This window comes from Salvia hispanica, chromosome 1, assembly GCF_029641045.1.
Source record: "Salvia hispanica isolate PSC_SH4W2 chromosome 1, Shi_PSC_v1, whole genome shotgun sequence".
NCBI lineage: Eukaryota > Viridiplantae > Streptophyta > Magnoliopsida > Lamiales > Lamiaceae > Salvia > Salvia hispanica.
In genome coordinates this window covers 35,767,721-35,783,640 of record NC_142692.1, presented here as the reverse complement: position 1 = coordinate 35,783,640, position 15,920 = coordinate 35,767,721, and the positions used below count along the sequence as shown (strand labels likewise).

Genomic DNA, 15,920 nt, shown 5'->3' with positions numbered 1-15,920 from the left:
CATGCGGCAAAGAGCTGCCCATATTCGACTTCAGGAGGATATCATCGCAGAGGTTTGGATGCGGAGGGGTGGACGTTGATGTGGTTGTTTTTTTTCTATCTACTATGTAATTTTTTTTTTTACGAATGATGTATGTTTTTTTTTAATGAAATATTCGCATTTCCCCGTTCGTATTCGTGTCGAATTTTAATTCCATAAATTTTAATTTTAAATTGTGAATTAATTTTATTGCGGGAAGGATTAGTGGAAGTCCTAGTGGGAAGTCTGAAGTCCTAGTGCAGTGGGAAGGGCTAGTGATGTGGCAGTAAAATGAGAAGGGCTAGTGCTGATGTGGCAGACAGTTTTTGTGGAAATGGCTAGTGGAGATCCTAGTGGGAACAATCTTAAAAAGCAAGTTATGTTTTGTGTACAACCTGCATTTAATTTACTGCCACTATGCAGTATGCACACTCTTACAACAAAACACATATGTTTATACATATAATGCACATTTTATACGCATTTTTATGCAGAGTTCCGTAGCTTAAAAATAAAAAACGATTTCAATTTAGCTTATAAAATTAAATTTTAATTATTTTTTGGTTTTTTCACGCAACTTAAAGATTTGTTAGATGATTGATGAACTTTTAATCCTATGAGGGTCAAATATTAATCAATTCTGGCTCACATATAGTAGTATATAAATTGATTTCAGTTAATCTAATGCAAATTCTGTGAAATATATTGATCGATTTATCTCGAATTTTAGGTGATCGCATCAACTTTGAAAAGCTCAGAACGCAATATCCAATTGGATAGTAAAATTTGATGTGATCACTAATTGTCAAACAAACTTAAATTGATTTTCAAAACCATGATCTGATTTAAATCAGTGATACGTATATAAAAAAGTACAGTGGGAAAAAACAAAATTTACATTTTACAGTGACAATCATATATTATCCTCATTCACGTGACACGTGGCGGTCACGAGAGGCAACACATTATGTCGACCGGCAACCGCTTACCACAGAATAAAGCAAACTGAACTCTCAACACTGCCACCGGAACTCAAGGCACGTGACATGTTGGGTTTAGTCACACGTTGTACACTTGTACTACTAAATTTGTTACTCCCTCCATCCCGGAGTATTAGACTCACTTCTTTTGGGCACATGATTTAAGGAATTGATATTTAAATAGTTAAAGTGGAGAGAGTAAAGTATGAAAAAGGGAAAAAGCAGGGGAGAGAAGAGAGAAAAAAGTAGGTGGAGAATAAAATAAGATAGATGCTTTTTGCTAAAAAAGGAAATGAGTCTAATATGTTGGGACATCCCAAAAGGGAAAGTTGGTCTAATACCTTGGGACGGAGGGAGTATTTAAATAAAGTGAACTACAAAAATAGTCCCTGGACTATGTGTTTATCTCAACAATGAACATTGGACTTTAAAAATATCCCCAAACAATCCTGGACTAAGCGTTTATCTCGAAAATAGTCTTTTTTCACTGTTTCGTGACGAAAATACCCTTTTTGGGGGTTTTGGGAGATTTGGGCAATTTGGTCTTTTTACATTTTAAATTTGATATTATTTCAGTGATATACTAAATCTGATATTAGTTTGAAATTATCATTCTTCTTTCCTTTTGTCATCTTTCACTTTGTTTCTTTATTTCAATATTAGATTTAATTTTATAAAATTAAATTTTAATTTTTGATTTTTAAATATCAATAATTTTTTTAATTATTAAAATTACTATTAAATAACAAATTAATAGTTTTAATCAATATTTGATAGTGTAATATTTAATCAATAAGGTACGACGACGCCTTAGTTTTAATCAATATTTAATAGTTTTAATCATAAATAGATCATATAACAAGATTTATTCCGAAATAAATATGCATCTTATGTGATATAAATCTTGTTATATGATATATAAATATAGGGGTGCGTTAGGCTCCTTTACATCCCTATATTTATTTTGGAATAAATCGTGTTATATGATATATATATAGGGGTGCGTTAGGCTCCTTTGCACCCTAAGTGTCCTATTTCCTTCTTAATCTCAGCCCTTGGATCCTTGAATTGGATGATTGTGATCAATGCATTATTAGTCTATAATGTTGCATTATTAGCCGCTGTGCATTATTAGAATGAAAATGTGCATTATTAGTCTATAATGTTGCATTGTTAGTATATATATATATATATATATATATATATATATATATATATATATAGAGTCCCATTATCCACAAACCCACTCTTAAAGACCGAACCACCGAACCATACCAAATTAGGGCTTTTAGATCTAGTTTTTTATGGATGAGATTCACAAATTTATAAATTGTTTTCTCCTTCATCACCAGTCTATTTTAATTCATCCGAAGGTACATAAGTCATACTAACACGTTACGAAGATTTAACTTCATTCCAGAATATATTACTTCATTCCAGAAGGTTTTTACTTCATTCTAATAGGATTATTACTTCATTCTAGTACGTAAATGCAGTTTCGCCGTCGCGTGCCGTTCTTTCTCTACAATATCTATCACCACCGCTACGGCGCTGATAATAATAAATTATTTGAATGAAGTATGTGTAGAAGCATTTGAAGTCCTACTGAAATGAAGTAAAAACCTTATCCAATGAAGTAATAACGTTTCTGAATGAAGTAATAAACTCACTTGAATAAATTGCATTTTTTAATGAGAATAAAGTAAAAACTCATGTCAATGAATTCGAATGAAGCATATGTTGAATAATTTCAAAACCTAGTTGAAGCAAGTAAAAACATGTTGTAGTTTCAATGTATTACGTACGGAATGAAGTAATAAACCTATAGAATGAAATAAAATTGGCTTGTAATGAAGAGCGAAAAAAATTTACACAGCAGCATATCTCATAAAAAAACTAGATCTAATGGCCCAGATTTGGTCTCTAGTTCGGTCTTTAAGAAGAGTTTGACATTGATTACAACTCTCTATATATATATATATATATATAGATGTGATCATATCATAACCCCCAAATCACATAATAACTCTATAATCAAATCTGGACCACACATATTTGATAATATTGTGGATGAGATTAAAACTTAGATTTACTTCATAAAAAAGGCGCAGAGGGGTAAAAATGTAATTTCCTCATTTAATTTCTGAATTTTACTCCAAACGCGCGATTCACGCTTTCATTCAGTTTGAACTCAATTCTCTCATCTTCATCTTCATCTTCACAATTAACAGATCGATTCTGTCATCTTCATCTTCCATATTTCTCGTCTATTTTATTTCAACATCTCCAGATTTTCTTCGATTTGTTCATTATTCCGTAGTCTCCAGATTTTGTTTCCATATTTGTCGCATAATTGTGATCGGGAAGATGTTTTCAATTTTGCTTTCTTATTCATTGATTACCTCTTCAATTGCTGTGAAAATTTGCTTCGATGGAATCTGTAGCAATAACGAAGGGAACAATCATTATCTATTATTTAGCTTATTGATTGAGTTCATATTCATGTATTGAATTTGATTTTAAATTAATATTAGTTGTCGATTGGTTTATGTTTCTGATGTACTGAAATTCTTATTTGATTATATTATGTATTGTCGATTATGTGTTAAAATGATACTTTTGGCTTATAAATGTTAGGTTTACTGCATAACATGATAGTTTTGTCGGATAAAATGATACTATGATAAAATGATACTTTTACTGATTTGTAGGTATGTACATTCCTGTTTGTGATGATGCTTTGAAGCCAATGATTGGTATGAAATTCAATACATTAGTAGAAGCAGTTGGTTTCTATGAACATTTTGCTCGTTCAGTTGGTTTTGGCATTCGTAAAATGGGTAACAAATCAGTTCAAGGTATTACTAAGTGGCAGTATTTGGCTTGCAGTAGACAAGGTTCTAAGAATTTTATACCTGGTCATGCATCCTAATAAACTGAAGTGTCTTTTAAGAAGCGTAGGTGTTGGTCATTTAGGTGTGAATGTCTTGCGAAGCTCAATTTGAGATATTTTTCAGATGGCAAGAGCAGAGGATATGAGGTTTATCAGTTTGTTGAGTATCATAACCACTTAATGGTTGCGGATGAGCATAGGCATTTTATGATGGCTAATCGCAATCTGGATCCTATCCATCGGAGGTTTATGGAGGATTGTGGCAGGTGTAATATTGGTCCCACTCTCGCATTCAAACTTTTGAAGGAGATAATGGGTGGACCTAAAAATGTTGGATGTGATATTATTGATATTAGAAATAGTTATCGTGATATTATGTCCAATATTGATGGTTCAGATGCTCAAATGATTTTTGATTATATGCGTTCTCAAAAGAAATCATCTGATGCCTTCTATTATGAAATTGAGATAGGATCTCATGGAAAGTTAACTAGACTCTTCTGGGCTGATGCTATTTCAAGATGAAATGATCATATGTTTGGAGATGTAATTTCATTTGACTCAACATACAACACTAACAGGTATATTACTTTTGTTGCTAATAGACATAAAATTATACTTTTTGTTGATTAAATTACTTTTATGTTATAAAATGATACTTCTGAATTATATAATGACAAAATGATACTTGCAGCAGATAAAATGATATTTTTGGCTGATAAAATGATAGTCATAGCTGATAAAATGATACTTTTGGCTGATAAAATGATAGTCATAGCTGATAAAATGATACTTTTCAGACGTGTCATAGCTGATAAAATGATAGTCATAGGTGATAAAATGATACTTTTGGCTGATAAAATGATAGTCATAGCTGATAAAATGATATTTCTGTATTATATAATGACAAAATGATACTTCTCACTAATAAAATGATACTTTTGGCTGATAAAATGATAGTCATAGCTGATAAATATAATTCATTTTTATGTTATATTCTGAAGGTATTGCATGATTTTTGCTCCATTCACTGGAAAAGATAACCATTCTAGACCAGTTACATTTGGAGCTGGCTTGTTATCAAGTGAAGGTAGAGAATCCTATTCTTGGTTATTTGGTTGTTTTGTTCGATGCATGGGGGTAGCACCCAAATTGATTATCACTGATCAAGATTGGGGGATCAAACTTGCTGTTCAACAAGTACTTTTACAAACAAGGCACCGATGGTGTATGTGGCATATCATGGTTAAGGTGTCAGATAAGTTGCCCAAATCTTTACTTGGTAATGAAGATTTCAAAAAAGAGTTGAATGCATGTGTTTGGTCTGATTTGTTAGAGCCTAATGAGTTTGATATAATATGGAATGATATAATGGAACGGTATGGATTAGAAGACGTGCACTGGTTTGGATCAATGTTTGAAGATAGAGAATTCTGGGTTCCTGCTTATTTTCGAGATTTTCCCATGGGGTCGCTTCTTAGGACTACATCGATGTCTGAATCGGAGAATAGCTTTTTTAAAAACTACACAGAGCCACGTGCAAATCTTGTACAGTTCATCAATTTCTTTAATTATGCTGTGGGAGATCAAAGGAATGCCAATTCACGATTGAACTACTTGGATTACTCAACTATTCCTGATTTGTCAACCCAATTGCCTATTGAGAAGCATGCATCTACAATCTACACTGATTCTATTTTCAAACATGTACAACAGGAAATAAGTACGGTATGTGAGATTGTTTCTATAACTGTTGAGGATAACATCAAGATGCATCAGGTCAAGGACCAATATGGTAGAACATGGGATGTTAAGTATGATTGTAAGCAAGACACATTCGACTGTAGTTGCAAGAAGTTTTCCAGAATTGGTTTGCTATGTTGTCATATATTTTGTTTGTTGAAGAATAAGTCTGCTAATCTCATTCCTGAGAAATATTTTGGTCGAAGGTGGTTGAAGAGCTCTTTACTAAAGGCAGCCCATGGTCTACCATCTGAGGAACAACAACCATTTGAACGTGTGCTCCATTTTTAACCTTATTTGTAAAAATTCTATTTTTCAGTCAGAGAAATGATAGTATTTATTGTAATAATGTTATCTTTTATCTTGCAGATTTGGATGAAAAGCAGGAAGTTAAGAAAAAGTTGTTCTCCAACTTTTATCGATTAGTCCAAAAGTCTGAGGAAAGTATGGATCATTTGTCTTTGTTAAGTGCTGGTCTTGATGATTTGGAACAGCATATATTTGGAAATTGTGCAGCACCTTCAGTCATTGAAAAGAAGAAGATGGTTGAGGATTTTTATGGAATGGCAGTACCTGATGTAATTGATGTACATCCCCCAGACGTTGTTAGTACCAAAGGATCAGCTTAGTGGCAGAGTAGCAAAGAGGGAGAGTGCAATAATGAAAGCAAATAAGCCTCTACGACGGTGTGGTAAATGTCATGAGCTGGGTCGTCATGATTCAAGAAATTGTGGTAGAGTCAATGAGAAGACAGATTGAAGCCATTTGATATAGTTTAGGTATTTTTGGTGTATAAAATGACATTTTTGTTTAATAAAATGATACTTTGGGCTTATAAAATGACATTTTGGCTGATAACATGATTCTTTTGTTTATAAACTGATAAAATGATACTTTAACCTGAAAAAATGATACTCGCAGCAAATAAAATGACAGTAACATTATGAAATGATGTATAAGCTGGAAAAAATAACATATAAGCTGATAAAATGATAATATCAACCGATAAAATGATATTTTAACCTGACAAAATGATATATAATATGATAAAATGATACTTCTGACTGATAAAATTATAAAATGATACTCGCAGCAGATAAAATGATACTTTTGGCTGATAAAATGATAATCATAGCTGATAAAATGATAGTCATAGTTGATAAAATGATACTTTTGGCTGATAAAATGATAGTCATAGCTGATAAAATGATACTTTTGGCTGATAAAATGTAATTTCCTCATTTAATTTCTGAATTATATAATGACAAAATGATAATCTTGGGTGATTATATTCGAAACCACTATTACAAAACGCTATTCTCAAGTCAAACAAGCTAGTATTCAGTGGGGGGTATAAATTCTCTTATCATCTTTTCAACATCAATTTCTCCTTTTTTGCTGTCATTCTCAAATTTCTTCTGGATCATTGTAAATGTGTCAAAACCCTTCTTGTTAGTATCTCCAATAAGCAATGCTTCAGTATATCTGGCACGGAGTTTTATGAAAGACTCTGCCCCCTTCTTCGTTAAATCCGAATTCCAGTTACGAACAGCACGACCCATGTAAGTCTCCAAATGGCGCATCACATAAATTCCACAGTCAACTTTATTTGTATCGTTCTGCCATGACATATTCATGTATCTAGTTTTTGACAGTTTGACAATTCTCCCCATTGATGGATTGACTCCATTTCCAAGATAAGTTCGGAAGAAATTTCTCTATTCAAATAACACAAAACATACATGAGGTTGATTTAAAATGATATTATGTTCCGTACTCAATTATATTCAATGCATTTTAGCTAATATATATTGAATGCATTTAATTAAACATACCAGAGTACTTGGTGCATCTTCATATTTCTTCTGAAGTAAATCTTCACTAACCAGAGAATTGTCAATCACATCCATCATTTGCATTTTGAGATTGAAGCAGATGATATAATAATGTTCGTACGCCCAGATCGGAAAGAATATCTAATTTTCAAAACATTATATACAAATGTCATTTTCAAAAATATAGTGTGACGCCCCGGAATTTCGTTCCCTTCTTTCGAGATAAATCGGATTTAGTAGCTTAATTAATTCCTTTCTAGAAGCTGTGTAATCGTAGTCGTGGTTGTAATTTCGAATTTGGAGTAATGCAAGTATTTTTCGTTGGATGAAATAAAGTGCAAAGAAATTTTGTGTCAAGGATAAAAGTAAAACTATGCTTTTATTAGATAGATAATTGAGGAACAAGGTACACAAGATTGTCAAGAATTTATTCACATAGTGCTTACATAAGTGAAAGTGACAATACACTCTTCTCTAGAGACTCTAAATTACATGAAAATGGAAAGTATGACTATGGTTTCCAAACCAACATTTGGATCTTTCCAAGAAGAGGATCATGAGGATCTTGAGGAAGATCATCTCTTCCTCTCTCTCGACTTCTACACCACCTTGATAGCCAAGTTACACCAAAGAAACCTACAAAAAGAATAGCCACCAAAGAGGTTAGAAAAATTCCAAGAAAAGAGCAAGGATTTTGGCGTTCACCAATAAGGTATAAGTGATGATCAAGACATCACATTGCTGCCATGGAATCGAGAAAAAATATGCCCAAGAACCGAGACATCCCCAATTCTCCACATAGAGCAATAGAGACAATAGTAGACAAGGGATGAAGTCATCATCTAGGCCTAAAAGGGAGTAAGCAAGATCCCTCCTTACACCAAGAACAAGACTGAAAATACAGCCAAGGATGTCATCCAAAAATTGCATCAATTTGGCATGAAAAGCATAGTCACAAAGCTCAAAAGAGAGCCAGCTAGTAGCTCAAGAATAGCAGCCCCATATCGATTTAGGAGCCGCCAAGAACAGTTCCAAAAGCCAAGAACCATGGCTACATAAAGGAAAGCCCCTACCTTCTCTTCCTCCACAAAAATTCGAAACCAACAAGGAGTGGAAGAGGAGCAAGGAGGGCAGCCAACAAGCAAGAGGAACCACCAAGTGAGGTAAGTACCTCAACACCAACAACCAAACTTGCATCATGTAGAGTTACCAACACTTAGCCAAGAATTTAGATCAATAGTGTTGCACAATAGCTTGAGCAAGTCATGAGAACTTAGATTCATAGGAGAACATCAAGGCAGTAGCTAAAGCAGTCATGAACCAACAACATGTATCGCAAGAACAACAACAAATCACCAATTCCATAAGCTATCAAGAATTAATCTATGAAAACAACAAATGCCCCATCAAGTTTCCCATCAAGCACTCACTGCCATAACTCAAAGGAATGAGTAAAGGGGAAAGGGAAGGGTGACTTAGCTTAGACGGGGAGGCGGACCGGCGAGGAAGCAAGCGCCGGCGCAGCGAGGGAGGATCGACCGGCGGCGTCACTCGCCACGGCTGACGGCGGGGGTGATGCTAGGTTCGGGTTCCACGCTTGGCGGAGGACGAAAGGCGATGCCTTTCCCCATCGATCGGCGACCCTGCCGCGGGAGGCGACGCGGGCAGCGCCTCTGCACGCCGGAGCTGCGCGGCGTGGCGACGGCGACGACGGCGGTGCCGGCGTTTGGCATGAACCGCCGGAGAAGCCGAATTTGAAACCAGAGCACCACTACTCCTCCGCTCCTCGAAAATTTGGGGGAAAGTGAAGGGATGGCGGATCGTTGAGGATTGAGATGTGAACCGGTGAGGAGGCGCGCCGGCGACGCAGGGGACGGCGACTTCGCCGAGAATCGGGCGAGAGGGAGGAAGCCGCCGCTGTCGGTTCTCCATTTTCGATTTCAAGGAATGGCGATGGGAGAAGATTATTTTGGGTTCCCATTTCTATCTTGTTGGGCCACTTGAGTTGATTGGGCCGAGATAGGTAAATTAAGGAGTTGGGCCAAGTTAAGCAATTGAGGAGTTGGGCCAGTAAGAAGAGGCTTTAATTTAATTAAGTTGGGCTCTAGTATTTAAGTAAGTGAATGCAGTGGGCTTTGAGCCAAGAAATTAATTATGAAGAGTTGGAATTTATTTAAGGATTTGAGGTGGAGCAATATATTAATTCCCAAATAATTACTAAGTTTTCGGAGGTGGAAAATATTTGGGTTGGAGCTCACAAGTCGAGAAATAAATGTCTAAATAAATTATTTAAACTTCGAGAAAGGAAAGTATTAAGGTGGGAGACGCGAAAGCCGACCGGCGTCGCCCCGCGACGCCATGGGCGGCCTTAAGAAAAACCCGAAGAGAAGGATTTTTTGAAGAGACTTTCCAAGAATTCCTATTCTTGTAAATAAGTGCCCGAATATTTAAGTTAGAGAAAATAGAATTTCTCCAAGGTTAGTAAAGAGAATAAATAAACTCTGCAGAGTAGTAAAGCCGAGGCAGGATTAAGAAAAATCCTATAGGCCGAGACTGAGATATAGGTGCTATCCAATAGGATGCATGCATTCTTTCTAAAGAGAATTAATTCAAGTATTGATTAGCGTGCTACGCTATTTATTTTCAAGGGATAAATTGCTCGAGGGCGAGTGAGGCCAAAGCGAGTAATTGAGTTGAGACATAAGCATATCAGGTGGGCTTTCTTTTAATATCCAGCACTATAGTGTGGATATAAAGCAAATACTTTTGAAGTTATGAAAAATCATTTTCTCAAAATGAAGCAGTGATTATTTCAAAGTTGTTGTCATGCCATAAAATGTTTATTTTGAGGCCTATCTGCTAGGGGCTAGATGCCTGTGGGTTTTGGCGATGCCAGCCCGAGTTTAACGAATTCGGTTCCCAATAGGACCGCAAATCCTGTTCGGAATAATGTGCACGAGAGCCGTGAGCCATCGGCTGTTGGCCGGCGATGTGTCCGCTGAAGGTGGCCACCTTCACGGTACACGATTTTCAGATAAGACGAGGATCCAAAAGAACTTAGACTGCAGTCGGACTTTTAAGATCACAAGAGAATTTAGTATGCTCGGGCCTTTTAAGAAAAACCCCTGTGCGATACTGTGGATGGATGACAACTATATATTGTATGTTTTATTTTCGGCATGTGTCCACTGAGTACTCCTGTACTGAGCCCTGCATGTATTTATAAATGTGCAGGTTGAACGTCAAGAGGATGGAGAAATGATCGGAGTCGATGCTACTAAACAATCAAGTGGATCTTTTCACGATTCGTGTCTTCATACACGAAGTCGTCTAGTATGGACTTATTCCGCTGCTCTTTTGTGAGGTGAGACATCTTAGAATCTCACCTTCGAACTCTGATTTATTGATGTAATGATTATTCTAATTCTAAGACCATGTAAGGGTACATTTGGCTTCTATCCTATGATATGATCGACTTGGCCTTCGGGCATATTCACAAGTTCTTTCCCCGTTTCTTTAATCCCCCCATTAGTCGCGATTTACCCGCTTTTGCTATCCTTAGCAAAGTGCGGTCGTGACATATAGGTATGTTGTTCTGTAAGGGATGTGATCATATCATAACCCATATTTATGGTGATAACCTAATAACCCTCATTTTATGGACGAAAAGTATCATTTTATAGAACAGAATATCATTTTATTCCCCCGAAACTATCATTTTATCATGCAAAAGTATCATTTTTCAAATAAAACAGAACCACAAAAAAACATCATCAAACCTATATCATTTTAACCATATAAATAATCATTTTATGTACTTAAACTATCATTTTTAAAAGTTACCTCATTTTCTTCATTCTGAACTTCTTTCTTTGAAACTTTTTCCTTTTCTTTTTGAACTGCTTTATCAGCCATTTCCTTTTCACTTTCATTCTGTTTCTCTTGCTCGTTTTGCACCTCATCATCTTTTTCCTTCTCCATATCCCTTTCCCGATTAAATTCTTGATTCTCATTAGGACTGTTGTCACATTCAGGTATCAGAGTGAAGGTAGGGAACTCATTCCTATTTTTCAGTATATATGTCCTCTCAGCAGCTTTAGTTAACTCAATCATGATATCAATCCATTCAGGATCATCAGTTTCATCGTTGTTTATAGCCTGTGTCATTGTATTCTGACATTCTATAACATGCTGCACACCTTCCTCTCTCAATCCCATTGCATTTCTCGTTGTATCACAGATTATCTTAAAGCTATTGAGATTCCTGAGTTTATCCGGCGCTGCTTCAAGGACATCAACAATCTTCAACATTGAGGCTTTAACATTCTTGGCAGCTTCCTTCCATTCATTTATGAAATTCTCCCATTCACTGGTTGTCCCCACTTCATCATGATCATTTGTCTTCAAAACTTCTACATTTTGAGATTCATCATCTTCGTCATTTTCATCATTTTCTTCATGTGACTGCTTTTTATATCGTTCATACTTATGACCCAGACCAAAAGCTGAATTATCCATTTCTGCTCTTTGTCTTTCTTTCAACAGTTCGGCAGTCCATCCTTTAACTGTTGGATAACATCTTGGCACCATTTTTTTTTCATAGACAATTATGTCCATGTAACAAGCCTACATTAAACAAAAACTAATTATTAGTTTTTCTGTAAATAGATTCATAGACAATGCAAAACAAATATATTCTTACCACTACAAAGATAATTGGCCCGGTAAATATCTTTGTTGTGTTGGTTTTCCTCCTCTTTTGTGTTTCATGAAATCTAGATATGACATAGTTACACCAGTTGTATTGTTTGATCTTCTCAACATCAGCTATGTAATCTAAAATTTTTGGCGTGATATTTCCATCAGCAGGAGTTTTAATCAAGGCATACTCCATGAGAACCATAAAAGTCCATTTAAACAACTCACCACCTTCTTTGTCTCTCTCCATCTGCTCTACAACATACTTTGGCACCATTTTTTTCTCTCCATCTTTACAGAATCTAGCAATTTCAGTTTTGATGTGGATATTTTTTCTGAAATTTGGTTTTATTGATAGGTAAAGATCCAATCGGGAACCCAAGAGTTATGTGAACATCTTCATCATCTAAAAACAGTGATTCCCCACTGTTCAACTCAATTGATGAACTTTTATGGTTAAAGTTGTAGATCAGATAATACCCCAATGCTCTTGGGAAACTTCTTATATTGAAGTTTAGGAGTGCGCCAAACCCAATCTCTCGAACAGCTCTTCTTTGATTCTTGTTTAGAGATTGAAGCATGTCAACGAAGAAGTCAATATTCCTTCTTCCTGCCAAAGTTGCTGTCTTAATGACTGTAATATCTTGAACAACTATTTCCTTGCCCTTCTTTGAAGTTGTCTTACCATCAGTTGCATCATCATTCTTTCTTTTCTTCTTATTTTTTATATGTTCTACTTCTTCTGCTAATGTTCTATGTTCATCATCATCAACATCACGAATGTTCTTTCCTAATAAACAAAAGATTTCAGTGTGTTAAACAGTTTATGTAATTATATAAAGTCAAAGTATCATTTTATAATCTGAAACTATCATTTTATAATCTGAAACTATCATTTTCTAAATTTCAATGAGTTCAAAAAAGCAGAGAGGGCATAACTTGTCACTTAAGTAGAACAAAACACTATTCACAAAGTATCATTTTATCATTTTCAGAAACTATCATTTTATGCACCCAAAGTATCATTTTATCAAGCAAAAGCACAATTTCTATATTTAAACAGATCATCCAAACACATAGCAACACACACACACACAAAACACAGAGACACACACAACAACACACAACACACACACACACAAATATAAAGTATCATTTTATCCCATGAAACTATCATTTTATCCATGAAACTATCATTTTATAATATGAAACTATCATTTTATCAAGGGCAATTATCATTTTATCTTCTGAAACTATCATTTTCTAAATTTCAATGAGTTCAAAAAAGCAGAGAGGGCATAACTTGTCACTTAAGTAGAACAAAACACTATTCACAAAGTATCATTTTATCATTTTCAGAAACTATCATTTTATGCACCCAAAGTATCATTTTATCAAGCAAAAGCACAATTTCTACATTTAAACAGATCATCCAAACACATAGCAACACACACACACACAAAAACACAGAGACACACACAACAACACACACAAACACAACAGCAGTAGTATCAGGACACACACACACACAAATATAAAGTATCATTTTATCCCATGAAACTATCATTTTATAATCTGAAACTATCATTTTATCAAGGGCAATTATCATTTTATCTTCTGAAACTATCATTTTCTAAATTTCAATGAGTTCAAAAAAGCAGAGAGGGCATAACTTGTCACTTAAGTAGAACAAAACACTATTCACAAAGTATCATTTTATCATTTTCAGAAACTATCATTTTATGCACCCAAAGTATCATTTTATCAAGCAAAAGCACAATTTCTACATTTAAACAGATCATCCAAACACATAGCAACACACACACACACAAAAACACAGAGACACACACAACAACACACACAAACACAACAGCAGTAGTATCAGGACACACACACACACAAATATAAAGTATCATTTTATCCCATGAAACTATCATTTTATAATCTGAAACTATCATTTTATCAAGGGCAATTATCATTTTATCTTCTGAAACTATCATTTTCTAAATTTCAATGAGTTCAAAAAAGCAGAGAGGGCATAACTTGTCACTTAAGTAGAACAAAACACTATTCACAAAGTATCATTTTATCATTTTCAGAAACTATCATTTTATGCACCCAAAGTATCATTTTATCATTTTCAGAAACTATCATTTTATGCACCCAAAGTATCATTTTATCAAGCAAAAGCACATTTTCTACATTTAAACAGATCATCCAAACACATAGCAACACACACACACAGCAAAACACACATAAACAAAGCAAAACACACACACAAACACTAGTAGCACACACAGCAAAATGTAAATCTAATATATAGATTGTTCTCAATATTGTTATGCATGAACGATATTGTATAAATATAAGAAATATCTACACTAAAAAACTACAGAATCTAAAAAAAAATCGAGAAAATCTCCAGCAAAATGATAAATCGAGCAAAATCAAAAGTGAAATAAGAAATAAACTTCATCCAACCTTTCTTCGATGATGCTTGAGCGTTTTCCTTCGACATATTCCAGAATCAGATGATTTTTCCTTCGATTCGAAGGCTTTGAAACGCGATTCAGAGGGTTTGATTGTGAGAGAAATCGAATGCAGGGTTTGAGTGTGAAAGAAATTGAATGGAGTGTTTGAGTCAAGTTTCCTTCATTCCCACCAAATTTTAAAACGAAATGACAATTTTGCCCTTAATATATCCGAAAATGATAGTTTTATTTGATAAAATGATAGTTTTGTTAGATTAAATCTAGACCATATATTTTAAAAATGTGTGGTGGAGATTTAGGTATAGGGTTATCACACAAATTGGGGTTATCATTATAATGCACCCATATATATATCTATATATATATATATATCTATATATATATATATATGATTAAAACTAAGGTGTCACCGTACCTTATTGATTAAACATTAGACACTATTAAATATGGATTAAAACTATTAATTTGTTATTTAATAGTAATTTTAATAATTAAAAAAATTTATTGATATTTAAAAATTGAAATTTAAAATTTAATTTTATAAAATTAAATCTAATATTGAAATAAAGAAACAAAGTGAAGGATGACAAAAGGAAAGAAGAATGATAATTTTGAAATAATATCAGATTTAAAATGTAAAAAGACCAAATTGCCCAAACCCCCTAAAACCCACCAAAAGGGTATTTTCGTCACGAAATAGTGAAAAATGACCATTTTCGAGATAAACCCTTAGTCCAGGGTTGCATGGGGATATTTTTAAAGTTAAGGGTTCATTTGCGAGATAAACGCATAGTCCATGAATTATTTTTGTAGTTCACTCATTTAAATATTGTGATAAATAGCTTTTCTGAAATTGTTTTAATACTAATTTAATAAATAGAATGAAAAAGTAATTTTTAGAATATTGGGCACACATAAAGATAGTATAGAAAAAAAAAATAGGAGACATATGATAAAATAAGATATAGATACAGTATGTTTTTTGACATTAAAGAAAATAGCACTTATAGTAGGATGGTCTAAAAATATACGACTTATTGCATGAACTAAATGAAATATATTTAAAAGGATTTTAGGATTGATGAGTGACGAATGCATGTAACTAGCATTTATTTGTCTGGTTTTGTAAATTGTAAATAAAGCAATTAGTTTGACTATATTAATTAGCTCCTCGATCATAAATGCATGCTACTACCTAAATATGCATGTGCTTATTTAGTTAGCAATGTTTAATTAGTGATAATTACATTGGGGAAATCAC

At 34.2% G+C, this 15,920-nt stretch overlaps 1 protein-coding gene across 1 annotated transcript; it reads right to left on the bottom strand.

The window, feature by feature from the left end:
* Positions 1-10,889: 10,889 nt before the first annotated feature.
* On the bottom strand, positions 10,890-11,987 carry LOC148933695 (uncharacterized). The gene is made up of 2 exons (XM_089061177.1): positions 11,349-11,987; positions 10,890-10,895 (listed from the first exon to the last, which is right to left on the bottom strand). Exons 1-2 carry the CDS (start codon positions 11,985-11,987, stop codon positions 10,890-10,892), a joined length of 645 nt encoding a protein of 214 aa, XP_088917303.1.
* Between the last annotated feature and the right edge of the window lie 3,933 nt (positions 11,988-15,920).

Excerpts from the sequence above, each read along its gene's own strand:
- LOC148933695 (XM_089061177.1), bottom strand. The coding sequence starts at position 11,987 with ATGGATAATTCAGCTTTTGGTCTGGGTCATAAGTATGAACGATATAAA.